Source organism: Eptesicus fuscus, chromosome 17 (assembly GCF_027574615.1).
Source record: "Eptesicus fuscus isolate TK198812 chromosome 17, DD_ASM_mEF_20220401, whole genome shotgun sequence".
In the NCBI taxonomy this organism is placed as follows: Eukaryota; Metazoa; Chordata; class Mammalia; order Chiroptera; family Vespertilionidae; genus Eptesicus; species Eptesicus fuscus.
The window spans coordinates 15,828,088-15,848,292 of record NC_072489.1 but is presented as its reverse complement, the minus strand read 5'-3'; the positions used below and the strand labels follow the sequence as shown (position 1 = coordinate 15,848,292).

The following is a 20,205-nucleotide window of genomic DNA, read 5'->3' as shown; positions in this document are numbered from 1 at the left end:
GAGAGAATCATTGATTGGCTGCCTCCTGCATGCCCCCTACTGGGAAACGAGCCTGCAACTCAGGCATGTGCCCTTGTCTGGAATTGAACCCTGGACCCTTTAGTCTGCAGGCTGATGCTCTGTCCACTGAGGCAAACCAGCCAGGCCTCTTCCTGCTTTCTTAATGAGGCCTCATCTCTCATCATCTGACTCCTTTACTCAAAACCCTCATTTGTGCCCTTCTACATACAGAATGCTGCCTAACTTCTTAAAGTGGCATTTAATGATCTGGCCTAGATCTACTTTTCACATTAGTCTGTTCCCTCCCACATTGTGCTCTGTCATTATACTCCTAATAGTCCTTTATTTTTCCTTTCATTGTTTTTGGTTAACATTATACTCTTTTATTCCTCAACTGTGTGCTTAAGACCCCTTGGGTACTTGAGCAAATCCGCATTGAGTCTGAGGTCATTTCAAAATTTCTAGGGAAACAGGTGACATCTATTAGGTTCAACATTTGAACCACTAACTCCAGATATTTCTGTTTTAACATTGCACTGCTACTTTCCTTTTGGTGGTAACAGATACTTTGGAAAACTGGGGTTTGGGTAGTTTCTGTGATTAAAACAACAACAAAACAAGTACTATACAAAAATCATTGTGACGCAGCAAATGAGAGTGGTGCTGACGAGTCTGATTCCAAGTTTTGAAAATTTTACAGTGCGCAATAGGCTCTCAATTATTAGGAAATAAATACTAGGTTGTTTGGAACTAATAGAATTTATTTTACCTTAGGAACACCATGATAAAATTCCCGACAGGAAAGGAGGCATGTGCTCTGTGCTGTGCCTCTACTTCCAGTTCACAGCCATTTTTGAAAGTTACACCCATCCTTCAGAGACTAGTTGATAAAGTCACCCATCTCTGGATGCCTTTTCTGATCTCCCTTCGCTTATATTTAATTTCCCTCCTGAGTGTTTCCTGATGGTATTCTGCCTTTACTATTGCTTTTAAAATTGAATTCAACTATATTCATGTATTTATTTAAAGTCATCAATTATAGCTGTCGTTTTCTTATTCATTAGTTAGGTGTAGTTACTTACAGTATAATGAGAGCACTTTCATTCTCTGGATAAAAGTGACCCAACTATAATAATAGGTATCATTTAATGATCTAAAGTACATTTCTTGTTAATCTATTTCTAATTCTTAAAACATGCTCCTAAGATCATAGGTTGTATTATCAACATTATATTTGAAGAAATTGGGATTTATCAATATTGGTTTCCAGAACACTGACACACTTCCTAACCTTTAGCTATTCTAGTTCCTTTTTCTTTTACTGTTGATTATAGAATCAGCTTTTTGGTATCTTCAGAAATCCTATTGAGATTTTGATTAGTGTTGCAGTGAATCTATGAATAAATTTGGGGAGAATTGCTATCTTAAGAAGATTGAGTTTTCTAATTCACGCACATAGTATCACTTTATATAGTTGGTGGTGGGTGGGGTTTTTTTAAAAAATTTTTTTAGGTTTTTTTTTTTTTTGTAGTGTTCTATGTATAGGTCTTACACATGGTTTTTTTTAAATTGGTCCCATTATGTTTCATTTTTGATGCTATTGTAAATGACATTGTTTTCCTAATTTTAATTTTCAACTATTCATTGATAGTATATAGAATTACATTAGATTTGTGTACAGTGATCTTGAATCCTGAGACTTTGATAAAGTCACTTTTTAATCCTAGAGAATTTATGTATATTCTTATGATTTCCTTAAACATGCACAGATTGGTGTCCTGCCAAAGCCGCGAGAGCTACTTTATATGAATTTCAGCTCATTCCTCTCTGGGACTCTTTTTCAGTTTCTACTCTTCAGGCTCTCCTTAAACACTTTATTTCTGTTCCCTCATTTCAGTGAGAATGCCAGGCTCCGTTTGGTTTCTTCCTCCCTGCACCATAGTCTGGAAATTGCCTCCTGGCAGAGAGCCTGCATGATGTCAGGGCTCACCTTGTTTTCTGTCAGAATCATAGTCCTGCCCTGACCAGGGTCTGAAAATTCTATAGTTATTTCCTTTTAGTTTTGTTTTTTAAGTATACACAACACAAGAGTGATTCTGGACCTTCTTACTCCCTCAGGGATAGGGTAGAAGTTAAAGATGGATATTTAAGGATGTACTATGCATACCTAAACAAAGAGAGCCTGGGCAATTTATTTTGGCTAAAAGAAGGAACATAATGAGAGGCTTTGAACAAGATTGCATCTCTTTCCTGGAGAATTTGAAAATGTAGTTGTGTCTTTGTGATAGTCACTGTCATTTTCCTCTAGTAGACATGCATTCAGTGTTATTGATTGGATATCAGAATGGTTGAAAACAGATTGCTTAGGTGTTGGTAACACATTGTGTTGGAGGTAATGTTAGAGATGTACTAAAATTTTAACAGAACTATTAGCAGATCTGTCTATATAAAAGCCTAAGCGACCATCGCAACCAAACGGACGACCAAACAGGCTGTATGGGGCGACCAGGCCGGTAGGGGGGTTAGTGAGGGGCAACCAAACGACCGAGCAGCAGGCTGCGTGGGGCAACCAGGCCAGCAGGGGTTCAGTTGGGGGCAACCAGGCCAGCTGCGGGGGCGGGGGGGGGGCAGTTGGAGGTGATCAGGCCGGCAGGCAGAGGCAGTTAGGGGTGATCAGGCCGGCAGGGGGGCAGTTAGAGGCGACCAGGCCAGCAAGGGGGCAGTGAGGGGCGATCAGGTCGGCAGGCAGAGGTGGTTAAGGGTGATCAGGCTGGCGGGTGGGGGCAGTTAGGGGTGATCAGGCAGGCAGGTAGGGGAGCGGTTAGGAACCATTGGTCCAGGATTGTGAGGGGGATATCTGACTGCCTGTTTAGGCCAGGCATCGGGCCTAAACAGGCAGTCGGACATCCCCCAAGGGGTCCCGAATTGGAGAGGTTGCATGCTGGGCTGAGGGGACCCTCTTCCCCCGTCCCATGCACGAATTTTGTGCACCGGGCCTCTAGTTAATTTATAAACTTTCAGAAAAGGTTTTTTAATCTTTCAACTTTCTTGATAACATCCTTGCTTTCTCAGCTAGGTTATTAAGTGATTTGAAGCCATGAGCATGGCTTCTACTACTTTTGTGTGTCTGCTTTGGCTTACTAAACTCTTATTTTAAATTGACTAACTTTTGAATAGAAATCACTGATCAAGAGTAAAGGTTTCACATTTTGTCAGTGTCCTAAATATGCTGATATCAAAAATAGCCAGAGTATTTAGACTTTCTACATAAACAAAAGTAATGTGTAGAACAAGACATATTCTTGGCTGCTATATTTGTACTTTTCGTATGTCTGTTTTAAAGTATTTAATTCTCAACAACCTTATGAGATGTATTTATATATATTTTTTAAATTTACAGATGAGGAAAATGAGGCATAGAAATGCCTAAGTGACATTTTTACCCATACAGCTAGTAAGTGGCAGAAGCAAGATTTGAATCCAGACTGTCTCAATATAGATGCTGGGCTTCTAATGATATTGCTATACTACTTCTATTGGGAATCGCTATTATTTTTCTGTATCAAGCCAGCATTGCCCTAAGGTCTTTATGACTTTAGATTCTGAGTTCTTAACCACTGTGCTCTATTTCTCTCCCCAAAAGTAGTATAACAAGATTTTTTGTGATTGTTATATCAAATTTGTTATCATAAATGGTAGTACAGGATTGAAATTCCATTCATAACAGCCACAGTTTCTAATAAAGTATCTCTTTTATGCCACTATCTACAACAGAATACTGAATTATGGTGTACCATTTTCTGACACATTAAAATTATTTATGTTCCTATTTTTCAGTGGATGATTCAGAAGCCACACAAAGCAGCAACATTTTTTGGATGCATTGGGATAGATAAATTTGGGGAGATCCTGAAGAGAAAAGCTGCCGAAGCGCATGTGGATGCTCATTACTATGAGCAGAATGAGCAGCCAACAGGAACTTGTGCTGCATGCATCACTGGTGGCAACAGGTCAGTGTAATTCCCAGGGAAGCTTATACTAATTGGCTATTTCAATACTGATAAAGTCTGAATTCCAATCTAATTTTGGAATTTAGATCTCACATTTATAATTGCTTTTAATGTTTAATAAACTCTTTCTTATATCATTTTTTCTTTTTTTAAAAAATTGCCCTTGTTGAACCTGCTGTTGTCTTCATGTGGTATAGTGGAAATAAATTTTTGAGATTATCTAATCTAGTATCTACTTCTTATAATTAGGATCAGAGAAGGAAAACATTTTATTCAATGTTTTATAGCTAGCTTTTTGCTAAACTGGGATTAGAAAGAAATGTTCTTTTCACCATATCCTGAGTTTGGAATATTGGACTACATACATGTACACATTCATATGTATTTTTAACATATACAATACTATGTTATATCCAGTCTCATATGAATTAGGTCATCTAAAGCATTTTTGGCAAATAGTCATTCATCCATATTAAACAACTTTAGTCATGGGTAATGTACCACTCAAGAAACAACCCATTGCATTTCTATACAATTTTACTTATTAAAAATTCTTCTTTAAGTGAACTTTGAATATATCCTTCAGGGCCTCCCATGCATTGGTTGTATTTGTGCCTTTTGCAACTACATGGAGGTTTTCTTTCAGTACATTCATACATTGCTAACAGTATTGTTACCATATTACTCATCTGCATGGGCTTTTTTTCTCCTTTTCAAGTGAAAAATAAAATAACTTTTCTAACTGTTATATTCTTAGAATCACCAAAGCTGATCTTTTTTTAAATAGTGATTCATTGGATGTTTTATGCGCCTTATAGCTAGAAGTATTTAGTCTGCTCTCTTCCATTTCTTGTCTCCCTGCCTTTCCCACCTTTTTTATTTGCCTCTTTTTCTTCCTTTATTTCTTCTCTTCTCTCTCTTTCACTTGTTCAATTCCCCTTTCTTAGTTCCTTTTATTTTTGCTCACTCTTTGACCTCCAGAAAATATATGTTAAGAATCTGACACTATTTTGGCAGTAATCATTAAATAACTAAAATAAAACTTTCAAAAATAGAGTGCCAAAATCTTCCAAACGTTTCTTACAACTTTATTTTTTATGTATAAAAAAGTTATGATTTTAAGTTATAAATAAACCACTATTGTTCAAACATATTTGAAATATACTTACTTAAACCTTTCCTCTTTTTAGTTTTTCTAAAACCAACATTAATATGCAGGTGCAAAGTTTTCCCATTAGACAGAAATGGGTCAAGTTTTGCCTCTGATTCCACTCAAGCTAGAGAAAAATTGATAAATTATTTTTGTATGCTAAAGAGCAGTATGATAATATTAGGTTTTCCAGATGTTAACAGCTTAATTTATATACTAACTAGAGGCCCGGTGCATGAAATTCGTGCATGGGGGTTGTGTCCCTCAGCCCAGCCTTAACCCTCTCCAATCAGGGACCCCTCGAGGGATATCCCTCTCACAATCCAGGACTGCTGGCTCCCAACCACTCCCAACCACTCGCCTGCCTGCCTGCCTGATTGCCTCTAACCGCTTCCGCCAGCCAGCCTGATCACCCCCTAACCACTCCGCTGCCAGCCTGATCAACGCCTAACTGCTCCCCTGCCGGCCCGATTGCCCCTAACTGCCCTCCCCTGCCGGCCTGGTAATCCCTAACTGTCCTCCCCTGCAGGCCCGGTCACCCCTAACTGTCCTCCCCTGCCAGCCTGTTTCCCCCAACTGCCTTCCCCTGCAGGCCCAGTAACCCCTAACTGTCCTCCCCTGCCAGCCTGTTCCCCACCAACTGCCCTCCCCTGCAGGCCTGGTCACCCCCGCCCCCCCCACAACTGCCCTCCTGTGCTGACCTGGTTGCCTTCTACTGCCCTCCCCTGCAGGCCTGGTCACCCCTAACTGCCCTCCCCTGCAGGCCTGGTCTCCCCCAACTGCCCTCTCCTGCAGGCCTGGTCCCCCCAACTGCCCTCCCCTGCAGGCCTGGGTCCCCCCCAACTGTCCTCCCCTGCAGTCCTGGTCGCCCCCAACTGCCGTCCCTTGCAGTCCTGGTCCCTCCCAACTGCCCTCCCCTGCTGGCCTGATCACCCACAACTGCCCTCTCCTGCTGGCCATCTTGTGACCACATGGGGGCGGCCATCTTCTGTGTTGGAGTGACAGTCAATTTGCATATTACTTCTTTATTATATAGGAATATTATGGTTATGATGCTCAGTATTGTGCAAATAATTTTGGAAATTTGAAACTGAGGGAAACCCTGCCTATCTAATTCATTATCCAAATTGTGGAACCTAACATATTTGGATAAATTGTTTTAGATAGGGGTGGTAACTCTTAGTACCACTATCCAAAACTCAGGAATCAAAGAGTTTAGATCAGGCGTCCTCAACCTATGGCCCGCGGGCCACATGCGGGTGTTTTTGCCGTTTTGTTTTTTTACTTCAAAATAAGATATGTGCAGTGTACATAGGAATTTGTTCATAGTTTATTTTAAACTATAGTCGGGGCCTCCAACGGTCTGAGGGGCAGTGAACTGGCCCCCTGTTTAATAAGTTTGAGGACCCCTGGTTTAGATAATGCAATATTTTTCTTAATCCAGGTTCTTACTCTCCAAATGCTGAACCAAACACATTTGGATAGTAAGAATACCTGTATTTTTTTTTTTTTTTTTGAGAAACTGTGTAGTTTCCTAACAAAGAGTAGTTTTATTATCAAAATAGAGTTTAGTAACTGATACCACAAGTGTTTGCTTTTATTTAGTAACCATTTTTGTCAAAACTTTACTAAAGTCATTATTACTTAAATATTCTGTATAAATCAGGACTAATTATTCTGATTTTGTAATATAGTTATTTGCTTATAAATATATTGATGCATATTACTCTTATTTTCATTTCATCTAATTGAACATAAACAGAAGTCAATGGCATATGAACAGAAATATGTTTTGGAAGAGAATTGATTTACTTTTTCCTTAACAAGAGGAACCAATCATATTACCACAGTCTTAAGTAATGAGAAGATATTTTATTTGTGAGGATTTTTGTACTGTAACTACTATTGATTACAAAACTGGAAAACTGCTGGGCTGGTGTGGCTCATTGGTTGAGCATCAACCTATGAACCAGGAGGTCACAGTTTGATTCCCTGTCAGGGCACATGCCCTGGTTTTGGGCTCTATCCCCAGTAGGGACTTGCAGGAAGCAGCTGATCAATTATTTTCTAAATTCTGAGGAGAAAAAATATTTTTATTCACTAAAGGTCTGGTGCACAAAATTCGTGCATTGGGGGTGGGGGGAGGTCTCTCAGTCCAGCCTGCACCCTCTCCAATCCAGGACCCCTCGGGGGATGTCCCCCTGGGATCAAGCGTAAACCGGCAGTTGGACATCCCTCTCACAATCCAGGACTGCTGGCTCCTAACCACTCGCCTGCCTGCCTGATTGCCCCTAACCACCTCTGCCTGCTAGCCTGATCGCCCCCAACTGCCCTCCCCTGCCGACCTGATCACCCCCTAAATGCTCTCCCCTGCCAGCCTGATCACCCCCTAACTGCTTGCTTCCCCGCACTGGCGTGATCTCACCCCTAACTGCTTGCTTCCCTGAACCACCTAATCACGCCACTAACTGCTTGCTCCCCCTTGCTAGCCGATCTCACCCCTAACTGCTTGTTCCCCTGCCAGCCTGATCGCCCCTAACCGCCTCTGCCTCGGCCCCTGCCACCGTGGCTTTGTCCGGAAGGAAGTCGTACATCCAGAAGATGTCCAGTCAACCCAGTCTAATTAGCATATTACCCTTTTATTAGTATTTATTAGTATAGATATGTAATGTAAATAATTATTACGTTTGTTGAGCAATAATTAAAAGCTCTATGAGGCACTTGTAGCAAGATTTTAAATGTAGTATCTTGCTTAGATTTTTCTACTGCAAAACTGGACCAGGGCAGGGAGGTTTCAACTGTAGAAACTAATTTAAATTTATTCCAGTCCTTAACATTTAATGCTTGGCAAATTAATTTCACATAGTAAACATAGTCTTTATATGTATCTTGTAAAATTAATCCCATACTTGGCTTTTAAAGCATTACGTTAAAGAAGAAATATATAGAAGTTTTTATTTGAATATTTTTATGCATAATGGCATTATAGCTTTATTTCCTAACTGCATTTTGAACTATTAAAATGTAGAAAGTAGATAATCTTAGCATTTAAATATCAAAAAGAAACTTAAATGCCAGTTTCTCAAAATACCAGGTGGTATTTAGAAAAAGGATTAATATCTCTGTTTATCTCACAGGCAAAACAGAAGTCTCAAGAGTTCTCAAAACAAAATTAATTTTATTTACATTTATTAAAATCAATATACAGCAGTTTTGAAGAATTAAAATATAAAATTAAATTTGCAGAAAAATATTGTTAATTAACTGTATAGAAGTCTATGACAAGTTTGCAATAAAAAGAATAAACAATATATCTGGGGCAAAAATACTTACTTGCTTTTTATTGTTTTAGGTCCCTTGTAGCTAATCTTGCTGCTGCCAATTGTTATAAAAAAGAAAAACATCTTGATATGGAGAAAAATTGGATGTTAGTAGAAAAGGCAAGAGTTTATTATATAGCAGTAAGTACTTATCTAATTCAAATTTCTGGTATATGTTTACACTATAAATTATAGTTGTTAGCTGATGTAAACTTTTAAATAATTGTCTTTTGCTTATGCTGCAAATTACCCATCTCAAAGCATATGTTCACTATTAAACATGCAGAATAGTAATATGATTATTCTATGGTAACATAATTTGTATTATTTACCTTCAAGTCTACCTCTTTTGGGATACATTATACATAGATATTTCTTAACCAAGTATCAAATTCCTGTAAAATCTGTTTCTTAAGGTCTTTTGAGGTAATTCTGTGAATTTACATTTTATATTTTTAGGCTACTTCTGAATAATGCATGCATTGTATGGGGAAATATTAGTATTCTAAATATTCACTGCAAACAGTTTGAGCTTATTTACCTAAAAAATCCTAATTGCTATTTATTCCATAGTAATTACCATGATACCTTTTAATTTAATATTTCAGAAACATTGATTGTGACAAATCTCTTGAATCTGGGAATAAGGGCAGCATGTAATTTGAATTATTAAGTCTTCTGACATGAAAGTAATTGGTTAAGAATTTATTTCTAAGATAAGACTGGTATAAATATCCTCCTGAATTAATCACCCATGAACATCTTGTTTTTATATAATCTGAGTTAAATGTGGCTGACCAAAAATAAGTAGATACCTTTGAAAAATTAAAAGTACCTCATAAGCATATAATATATGATTTTGATATAACAACCTCTGCCACTCACTATCTGATCTGTGAAACTGCTGGTAACACGTGTAAAAAATTGATTATCTAATAGGAACGTGCTTATTGAAAATATAATTATTTCTTTCAGTCTAGTGTTAATGTCTCCTACAGCATGTTTATGTACACTGCTGTAGGCTTTACAAGATAGTTATTGATTCCTCTGTATAGCAAGCCCTACCCCTTTATAAATGTCAAATAAATGCTTACATTGAGAGGATTATATAGAGGAAAGACATTTTACCTCTTCTGCCAGTGTATGAGAAAAACATTTCAAAACTAAAAAATTTTCTCTCTTGATCATCTTCTATTTCATTTTATTTTACAAAATGTTCTCTTTTTTGTTGTGGTTAATGTCTTGGTAGCATATTTTTGTAGTGAAGCTTTTTAGGGAGATTTATTAAGTATTTCAAACCATCTTACATTTGAAAGTGATTTTCAAAGAGCACATAATTTAAATTTTGACATTAATTATGTTATATTATTTATATTGACTATGATATATGACAATATTTATGATGGAAAAAGTATTTTTAACTGATAGTTACAATTGTCTTTATTTAAATATATAGTAATTGGACCCCAGATCATGAACTAACTTGGAAACAACTCATGTTTTAACAGTTATGCACATGTAAGCCATATAGCCAAGTTTGAGTGAATGGGGAATTTTTATAGCAGCATGGACCCAACTTGCAAACAATTCATAGTTTCAGCAATTATGTACTATAATGCATCTAGCCAACTTTGGGTGAATGGAATTTTTATAAGAGTATTAACTATTTATACAAGTGCTATTTTGTATAAAGTATGAAGTGATTAGTTTTGGACAAGTTAAAGAAGAAAATAGAATTATCCTTGAAACATTTGTAGTATATTAGCCAGAAACAAATATCAGAATGGATTCCGGTTGATATCTCTGATGATAGCTGTTAGCCTTTAGCATTTGTTTCAACAATTTCATAAAAAGAATGCTCTTTTACATTGCCGGGTAAATCTATAAATTTCTCAGAGTTTGTCTTTTAAAATACTACTGAAAATAGTAGACACATATTGGATACCTGGGATGATGCTGTTACTGTTGGTGGACGTTCAACAAATATTTGTTAACAACTAAGAGTATAATTTTTATTAAAATTTGTGAAATATCTTCTGAAATGTAATGTTATTTCCATGTAGACATTCAGCACTTCTTTTAAATCTTTAATTCCCATTGAGCACAGAGCATCCAGTCTAGTCTTTTCTTAGCATATTTTCAAAATGAAATTTTAGATAGAGTAGGTATACTAGTAGCTATACTTAATCAAATCAGATGGACTCCTTCCTATTTTCAGGTTCCATTGAATCAGCAGTCTTCTCACATCATCATTTTAAACTCCTGAGGTTTTAACAAGTTGAAGTTCTGGGAGCCCTTTAATTACAAAAAGTTCTTGATCTAAAGAAGCAACTCAATATGTCTATTCAACAAGTTTCCAAAGTTAAGACATCTGTCTGCATTATATAAAACTAGAGGCCCGGTGCACTAAATTCATGCACTCGGAGGGGAGGGTTTCTCATTCAGGCCTGCGCCTTCTCGCAGTCTGAGACCCCTCAGGGGATGTCCGCTTGCCGGCAGTCAGACATCCCTCTTGCATTCCAGGGCCCTTGCAATCCAGGACCCCTCACTCCTTACTGCCCACCTGCAGTGGAGACGGGGGAGGCTTTGCCACTGCAGCTGAGCTCGCCAGCCATGAGCCCAGCTTCTGGCTGAGTGGCGCTCCCCTTGTGGGAGCACACTCACCACCAGGGGGCAGCTCCTGCGTTGAGCGTCTTCCCCCTGGTGGTCAGCGTGCATCATAGCAACCGGTTGTTCCGTCATTTGGTCAATTTGCATATTAGTGTTTTATTATATAGGATAAACCAGTTCTACATATTCAGCAATTCTTCTTCCCAGTATTCCAAAAATTAGTAGTGAGCACTAAGATAATTCAAAACCTTAATCATTTTCTTTGTCACATGATGTAGTGAAGCTTAAATGCAGAGTTCACATCAAAAACTTGCCTGATTTAAAAAAAAAACAAACCTGAAATGGAATATGCTTCATTCAGCATTCTCCTTTGGTTTAAAATAAAGGGTTGGCATCTTTTTTTTTTTAAATCTTTATAACAACTACCCTATTTATGGCATGTAAACTCAGTTTCTTTCATGTTTAAACCAAATTCCTTTTTAGTTGGTGATTAAGGATTACTGGTTATGTAATAGCTGATTACATTTTTTAAAATATAAATTTCAAGATTCTCTTCACCTTAGCAGCAGATTGGCATATATGTATTACTTTTCTTCCAGCAAATATTTCTTACAATAGCCCCCTGAGACTATAATACTTAGGAAAGTTTTATGAATAATATAGGAAATTAGAGACATTAATTTTTCTAAACTTTATATACCCTTGTTAAGGCAAATTTATATGCTATGAAAAATAAGAAAATTAGCCCTGGTTGGTGTGGCTTAGTTAGTTGTGCACTGAAAGGTTGCCAGTTTGATTCTCAGTCAAGGCATATGCCCAGGTAGTGGGCTCAATCCCTGGTAGGGGGTATGCAGGAGGTAGCTGATTGATGTTTCATTCTCACCTCGATGTTTCATGTTTCTCTCCCTCTCCCTTCTTCTCTTTCTAAGAAACAATAAAAATCTTAAACAAACAAAAAAATTAGCACTGTGTTTCAGCCTGCCTCTTAATTTGGAGTAGTTATAATTTTATCTTTGCATTTTCAGTTTTTAAACATTTGCATTCTTTTCTATAACCATAATTCTTACAGCCTCAATTCTACATTTAAATGAGTTAAATGCTTTCCAACTAATTACCCCCATTTCTTTATTGTTTATTTTTATTACCCTCAATTAGCTGCATTTCATCATCAGTTTTTCCCCAAGGAAGGACTCAGAGGTCCTGTATTCTTGAGTTTTTATTTACTTTTTGTTGCTTTTATATATGAACTAGTGTCCTGGTGCACGGATTCGTGCACATTGAAAGGAAATTAATTAGAAGAAATATTTTAATATCACTATTTGCCCTTTCTCTATAATAGATATGTCAACCAAAGTCACGATTGACAATGACAGATCGAAACATACGTGTACAATTGGCACCAGTGAGAGCTTTATATGTATTGCGCATGCGTGAGCCAACTTAGCCTTTTATAGATATAGAATAAACTTGCTTAATTAGACCTGCTTTCTGATTTAGCTAAACTTTTTCCAGCCCAGTGAAGCACCCCTACTTCTCTTTCAGGTAATTGTCTGCAACACAGCAGTAAATATCAACATGAAGCAGATTATTATTATAGATCAAGGGTAAAATATTTAACTGTAGCAGTGTTTGACTATATTCTGCACAGTGAAAAAACCTGAAGTCCTTTTCAAGTTCCACCATTTCTTCCTTCTTTTCAGTCGGGTCAAGTCTCTAAGCTTTCTAAATCTCCATTTTCCAGCTAATGAAAAGAAAATAGGATTCTACTGAATCTCCTATTTACCCACTCCAGGACTTCTGTGAGGATCAAATGAGATGAGGCATGGAAAATGCTTCAGACATTTGGTTAAAGTGTAAAATGTTTCCACCTGGCTATAAAGCAAGTCGGTTTCCTGGCTGAAGAAACTGCAAGGAGGCTAGTCATTGCTAGGGAGAGGAAGCCGGGAGTTGCTACGTGATATCATTACCCAGTGCCCACAGTGACCGTTTACGAGCTGGGCTGGCTCTGGGCCACATTTTGCGCCATGGGGTCTTCGCAGCATTGGCTGCGATTTGATGGGGTATTGTTCTGGGGTGGTGGCAGGGCCTGTGTCCCACTTGGGGGAAGCTGAGTGCTGGTTTGTTGGCACCAGGTCTGTGGTGCTGTTTATTTTTAAATGGCCAGTGCACATCATGGCAGCTCCTGCATTGAGTTTCTGCCCCCTGGTGGTCAGTGCGCATCATAGCTACCGGTCGGATGGATGGACACTTAGCCTTTTTTATATATAGATGAAATGTTTGGTGTAATATTTTGTGAAACAAAGTATTCTGTAGACATTGCTTTATTTTCTTCTAGCATGTTTTATGGAAAATCTAAGTCCAGGTTGATTTTTTTCTTTATTATTCCTTTTTTCTGCTTATTTTGGATTTCATTTGCTCCTCTTTTAATCTTCCTCTTCCTTTGTCTCCCCCACCCATTGCTATCTGAATTTTATTGAAAAAGGTAAGGTCTCCTTTTTCACCACTGAGTAGTTTTCATTGTGTAAATGTACCACAGCTTTTTTATCCACTCTTCTACTGATGGGCACTTGGGCTGCTTCCAAATCTTGGCTATTATAAATAACTGCAATGAACTTAGGGGCACATATAGTCTTTCAAATTAGTGTTTTAGGTTTCTTTGGATATATTTCAAGAAGTGTAATTGCTAGGTCATAAAGCAGTTCCATATTTAATTTTTGAGGTAACTCTATACTGCTTTCCACAGTGGCTACACAATCTGCATTCCCACAAAGAGTGCATGAGGATTCCCTTTTCTCCACACACTTGCTGTTTGTTGATTTATTAATGACAGTCATTCTGACATCCCAACTAAAAGGTTGACATTGTTACATTGTACAAAATAATATGATCCAACAATATGTTGCCTATAAGACACGCAAACACACAAATAAATTATAGTAAAACACGTTAAAAATAAATACATACTAAACTAAACATATTAGTAGGTTTTAACTAAAAGGGTGGAAAAAGATATAACATAATATCAATAGTAGAATTTTGCATAGAAATCTATGCATTATTTCTAGTAATTCTTTTTTATGAGAAAAAGTTCCCTTACAAGTTTCAACTACACTGTAAAGCACAAATTAGCTTGCAAGTTTAGGCTTATTATAGGAAGAATTTTAAACTTTGGGGATTAATCAGATATTTAAGAAATAGGTTTAACAAAAGCTTTCAGTACCTTGTGACTTATTTTGCATAAACTAAGTCAGCTGCATGTGTGTCCTTATTCACTGAAAAATTAATTACTACACACCTGAAACCTTTATAATTTTATTAACCAATGTCACCCCAATGAATTTAATAAATAGGTAAAGTAAAATAAAATTTCTTTATTTGAAACTTTTCATTTTTACTATAGATTTCTAGTGCTACATAAATTTTTCTCTAAGCATTGATTTGGCTGCCTCCCACAAATTTTGACATTTCATTTTCATTCTGCTTGTAATACTTTCTACTTCCTCTTTGCTTTCTTCTTTAAAGTGTGTTGTTTATTTTATTCCTCCTATGCATTAGAAATTTGTATATTCCTTTCACAGTTCTCTCAGACTTCTTGTATTTTGAAACTCTGTTATTAAGTGCATAAAGATGTAGGATTGATTGTTTGGCCAATTACCATTTATTTATTCCTGGTAATAGATTTTGTCCCAAAATGTACTCTGTGTGAAACACAGGTATTAATACAGCCAGCCCAGCTTTCTTTTGACTATAAATGAAAGAATAGTGAATTATAGTTTGTCAATAATTATCTGAGACTATGGGACTTGGAGTTTGCATTTTCCTTTGGCACCTATGCTTGTTTCCTTCTTTCTGTGATATTTTTTTCAGTTCCCATGTTTATTATAGATCTTCTTTTTCTCTGTCTGTATTTATTTTGTAACTCCATCTTGGTTTTATCTCTCCTCAGACTAGAATCTTACCATTTTGGGGAATATAGTTTTTGTGAGGGTATGGTTTTCACGTGTTACTAATGTTTGCCTCTGGGATCAAGAAAGGTAGGATTATAGGCAGGTGCAGGAAATATAATTTGGAGAAGTACAAAACTTTAGAGGAAAGGAATAGATTTCATACTTGGGAAAAAAGGAGTGTTTGTTTATAAAAGACAAGTAGTAATCAGTAATAATTATTTGGGTTTTCTATCTCTTTGTTTGCTCTGGTTGGGTTTTCTACTAAAATTCTTATTGACACCATGAATAATAATTTTTATTAGAACTGTTACTTAGACTCAGTTACAATATCTTTATCAGTAATCTGAAAGCAATAACTAGTCCTTAAAATGAAGTGACATGGTAAACTAAGAAATCTAATCTAAGAAATCATATATTTGAAATTTTACATGTTAAAAAGGTAAAATGTTGAATAACAAATTGTATCATGAAATATACAATTGCTATTTTTTTAGGATTTGTTTACCATTTCGCAATATTTACAAAAAGATATGCTTACAGCCCAGCTGGGTTGCTCACTTTTTTGGAGCATCATCCTGTACATCAAAAAGGTTACAGGTTAGATTCCCGGTCAGGACGCATGCCTAGGCTGTGGGCTCAATCTCAGTCAGGGGGGTATGGGAGGCAACTGATGTCTCTCTCTCTCTCTCTCTCTCTCTCTCTCTCTCTCTCTCTCTCTCTCTCTCTCTCCCTCCTCCCTCCTTCTCCCTCCCTCCCTCCTTCTCTTTCCTTCCCTTTCTTCCTCCCTCTCTCCCACTTTCCCTCTCCCCCCACCACCCTCTCCCTCTAAAATCAATAAACATATCCTCAGGTGAGGATTAAGGTATGCGCCTGGCCAGTGTGACTCAGTGGTTGAGCATTTACCTATGAACCAGGAGGTCACAGTTTGATTTCCTGGTCAGGGCACATGCCCAGGTTTCAGGCTCAAACCCCAGTAGGGGGCGTACCAGAGGCAGCCAATCAATTATTCTGTCTCATCATTGATGTTTCTATCTCTCTCCCTCTCCCTTCCTCTCTGAAATTACTCAAAATATATCTAAAAAAGGAAAAAATATATGCCACATAAAACTTTATTAGAAATTATAAAAGATTCTTTTGATTATGCTAAAAAATAATGTGTCATCTGGCATTTTTACCTTTGTTATGAAAATATTTTAAAGGCTTATAATGAAAGTGAATGAATTTGTCTTACAATGTTAGCCTAATAGAAATTTGGAATACTATAAAAGGAAATGAAAGGTAGCAATGACTATATATATTTGAGATTTACTTTCGTCCCTCCCAAATTTTTTTTCAGTTGAAGGAATCTTATTAACATACTAGATGCCCGATGCACGAAGATTCGTGCAAGAATGGGCCTTCCTTCCCCTGGCTGCCAGCATTGCCTTCGCTTTGGCCTGGAGCCGCCTTTCCACCTTCCCATGCTGCCCAGAGGCCCGGAGCGGCTGTGGCAGTGCGGAACGCCTGCATCGGCGCCTGTGTATGCAAATTAAGCCCCATCTTTGTTTACTCATTCCTGATTGGTTGATGGGCATCGCGAAGATACGGTCAATTTGCATCTTACTCTTTTATTAGTGTAGATGGACAATTAATTAACCTCATTGCCTTAAACCTTATTAGACCATAGAAAAAGCCCTTGCTATGTCATCCTTTAAAGTTGTGCTATTATAATGAATACTAGTGGCCCGGTGCACAGATTCCTGCACATTCAAAGGAAATTAATTAGAAGGTGGACAGCGGGACAGACTGGGTGAGATGGGCTGGACACTCCCTGGAGCTAACCTCCTGCGGTCCCTTCCCAGCAGGCCACACCTGGGGTGGTGGTGTGTCTCAAAGGGCGTCTGTGGAGTGAGTGGGGTCCCTCCGGAAGGTGGAGTCCCTTGGCCTGGCCACCAGGGATCAGGCTAAAACCGGCTCTCCAACATCCCCCGAGGGGTCCCAGAGTGGGAGAGGGCACTCTGCAAATTTGCTGTCGCTCGGCAGCTACTGCGTTGAGCATCTTCCCCCTGATGGTCAGTGCACGTCATACTTACCAGCCGTTCAGCTGGTCGGCCATTCACTTAGCCTTTTATATATACCAAAGTATAGATACTTTGTCAGAGTAAGGAAACTGATGGATTTTTTAAATATAAGCTATTTTATGAATGACAATTGATTCAAGATGTTGCAGTTCTTTATAAAACATTTAGATGGAATTCAAAGCAATTTTTGGAATTTCTTAATCTTTATAATATTCTGAGATTATTAGATAAGGAAGAGGTAGGATGGTTGAACTTCTTCTGACTTTCCATTTTATCCCTGTTCTAAATTCAATTTTTGAACTCTTGTGTATTGGAATTCCCATTATATTGGTCAAATCATTGATCACCATTTGACTTTTTCCTGGTATTTTTTGCTCAAGTTTTTGACCATCCTGTTCTGAACTGCTTCATTTAAGGATTACCTGTGAATTGGTAATCCTTCATATGAAAAAGTCCTTGCAAGTGACCTTAACTATTACATTTATAAATTCAAAAAATAAAATGAGAAGAAATATATGATTTTTTCTATATATCTGGAGAATTTCATGTTTGTATATAATTCCTGACACTTACTGTACACAAGTCTTGATCATGCATGGGTTTAGAATTTTGTGTGCCAATTTGACACCCCATTAAGTAAAGCCCAAAACTATGTGAGAAAGACATCTTTCTTTAACTCGGATATAATATAGACAGATATAAGAGAAAGACTGTTAATTATGTTTCTTCTTAAATATTAGCATTAGAATTCAATTTTTAACTCTAAAAAATTATCCGTATGTTATTAGTGTTCAGTTAGTTACACAAATGAGTATTGTTCTTACTTCTTCCTTTACAGTGACAATCTTTGTTGCTAAAAATTTCTTTAAATGAGAGTGTGATTATAGAAATTCTATTTGTATTCATTTCTAATTTGCCTGGAATTGTTTCTTTTTTTTCCCCCCTGCAGGTTAAATTCTAACACTATCATTTTTTAGTGATACTAATACTCTGTGATTTTTATAGATAAATATTTTATTCAAGTTGAGCAATTCCTATATTTCTATAATTTTTCTTAAGTCTTATTTTTGGCAGCTATCTAAAGTAAAGCTCTCTACTAAAATGAGAGAAATATATGGAATATTAAAGTAAGGTTATTTTTAGTTAAGCAGCATAATCTTTTTACTTACTCAGTAGGAGTAAGATAGCATTGGTTAATTAAAGAAGCTCTGAGCTTTAAAGATAAAGATTGGAAGTTTTTGTGTTTTAGACTTGTGGCATTATAATGAAGCCTTGGAATTTTATGTGAAGTTGGAAACCATACTATGTGCTAATTGCCTTAGAATTCTAAGAAAATAAACATATGTATAGCACTTAGTTGTTAAGACAGTAGGCCCTTATACAGAGCCCAAAATGAATTAACAAACCATCTACTGAAATGTTTCCACTTCATTTACGTTATTTATATATTTCAGACCATACAGCAGTTGCTTGGGAAAATGAAATGTTTACTAAATCTCTTTAATAAACATGATTAAGAGAGGGATAATTTATAAATATTTTGACAGCAATGTACATTTTTACATTCTAGTTGTCATATCTTTGAAATTGTATATAAACTGGACATAAACATTCTAGTATCTGCAAAAGTATATCTATTTTCCAACATTTTACTGTACACATTATAGAATCTCTACAGTTTAATATGATTTAACCCATATGTTCTGTTGTCCCTATCCTTCTAAATAAATAAAATTGGATTTAATCTTTTTATAACAGCTTATTGTGATGTCTATATACCATGAAGGTCACGTGTTTAAAATGCACAATTTAGTGTTTCTCACATGTTTTCTCTGTATCTCTTGAAAATAGCTTCTGGCAGCTATAGGGAACCTTTTAGACTTCTAGGACATATATTATTATTTTTCACTGACATTGTCCTAATATAATTAGGAACATTAGTAAATTCGAAATAGTTGAAGACACTCTGAAAGATAGATTGCTGCTTTTACAAATTACATTCCTCTTGTCTTCTATACATATTTCTGGTACAAGTTTCTCTTTGATTGTGAGAACCCTTGAATACTTTTCTCTGTAACTTCCGTCTTCCCTTATAATACCCTCACCCAAACATCTACTTTTCGCCCAACCTTCCAACCCTGTTAAAAACTCTGCTGTCCTGACTAATCATTTAATGTATTTATTTTTCTAACTATTCCTTTCTTTCTTCATTTTATGAAGAATTTAAAATCACTTTGTATTATTATATTACTGTTATAGGAAGTCCCCAATCAAATAAAATACAAAATTTAGAATAACCCACCAAATTTTTTAATTTGTTTTTTTTCCAGAAAGATACACATGTAATAAAGTAAAAGAATACCGCATTCCCTTACTCATCCCTCAAAAATAATTATTTTTATACATATGTAGCTCCTTGTAAGGTTAACATTTATTTAGCAGCTATAATAGAATAAATTGAATTTAAAGTATCATTTTACTTGCAAGTGTCAGCTAGAATTTCTCAGGTATATTGATATGCTTAGTGTAGTGGTTTTTAATCTTTTCTGAGTTTTATACCCTCTTCACCCCCAAATTTATTTATTTTTTTAAAATATATTTTATTGATTTTTTTACAGAGAGGAAGGGAGAGGGATAGAGAGCTAGAAACATCGATGAGAGAGAAACATCGACCAGCTGCCTCCTGCACACCGCCTACCGGGGATGTGCCCGCAACCAATGTACATGCCCTTGACCGGAATCGAACCTGGGACCCTTCAGTCCGCAGACCGACGCTCTATCCACCGTGCCAAACCGGTTTCGGCCCAAATTTATTTTCTTATAAAATGTTCATGTAATTTTTCCAAGTTCATATATTTCAAAAGGCTTTTTGCTTATTCATGGACCAGGTCAAGAACCTCTGTCATATAGCCCTGACTGGTTTGGCTCAGTGGATAGAGCATTGGCCTACGGACTGAAGGGTCCCAGGTTTGATTCCAGTCAAGGGCAAGTACCTTGGTTGCAGGCACAACCCCAGTAGGGGATGTGCAGGAGGCAGCTGATCGATGTTTCTCTCTCATTGATGTTTCTAACTCTCTATCCCTCTCTCTTCCTCTCTGTAAAAAATAA

The 20,205-nt window shown here is 37.0% G+C and overlaps 1 protein-coding gene across 4 annotated transcripts in view; it reads left to right on the top strand.

Moving 5' to 3' along the window:
* ADK (adenosine kinase) overlaps positions 1-20,205 on the top strand; it is a 476,499-nt gene that overhangs the window by 227,635 nt on the left and 228,659 nt on the right. For all 4 annotated transcript variants that reach the window (XM_054728736.1, XM_008145357.3, XM_054728737.1 and 1 more), the window contains exons 5-6: positions 3,838-4,010; positions 8,513-8,621. In XM_054728736.1, the coding sequence (XP_054584711.1) occupies positions 3,838-4,010; positions 8,513-8,621 (282 nt within the window). The remainder of the gene's footprint in view (positions 1-3,837; positions 4,011-8,512; positions 8,622-20,205) is intronic.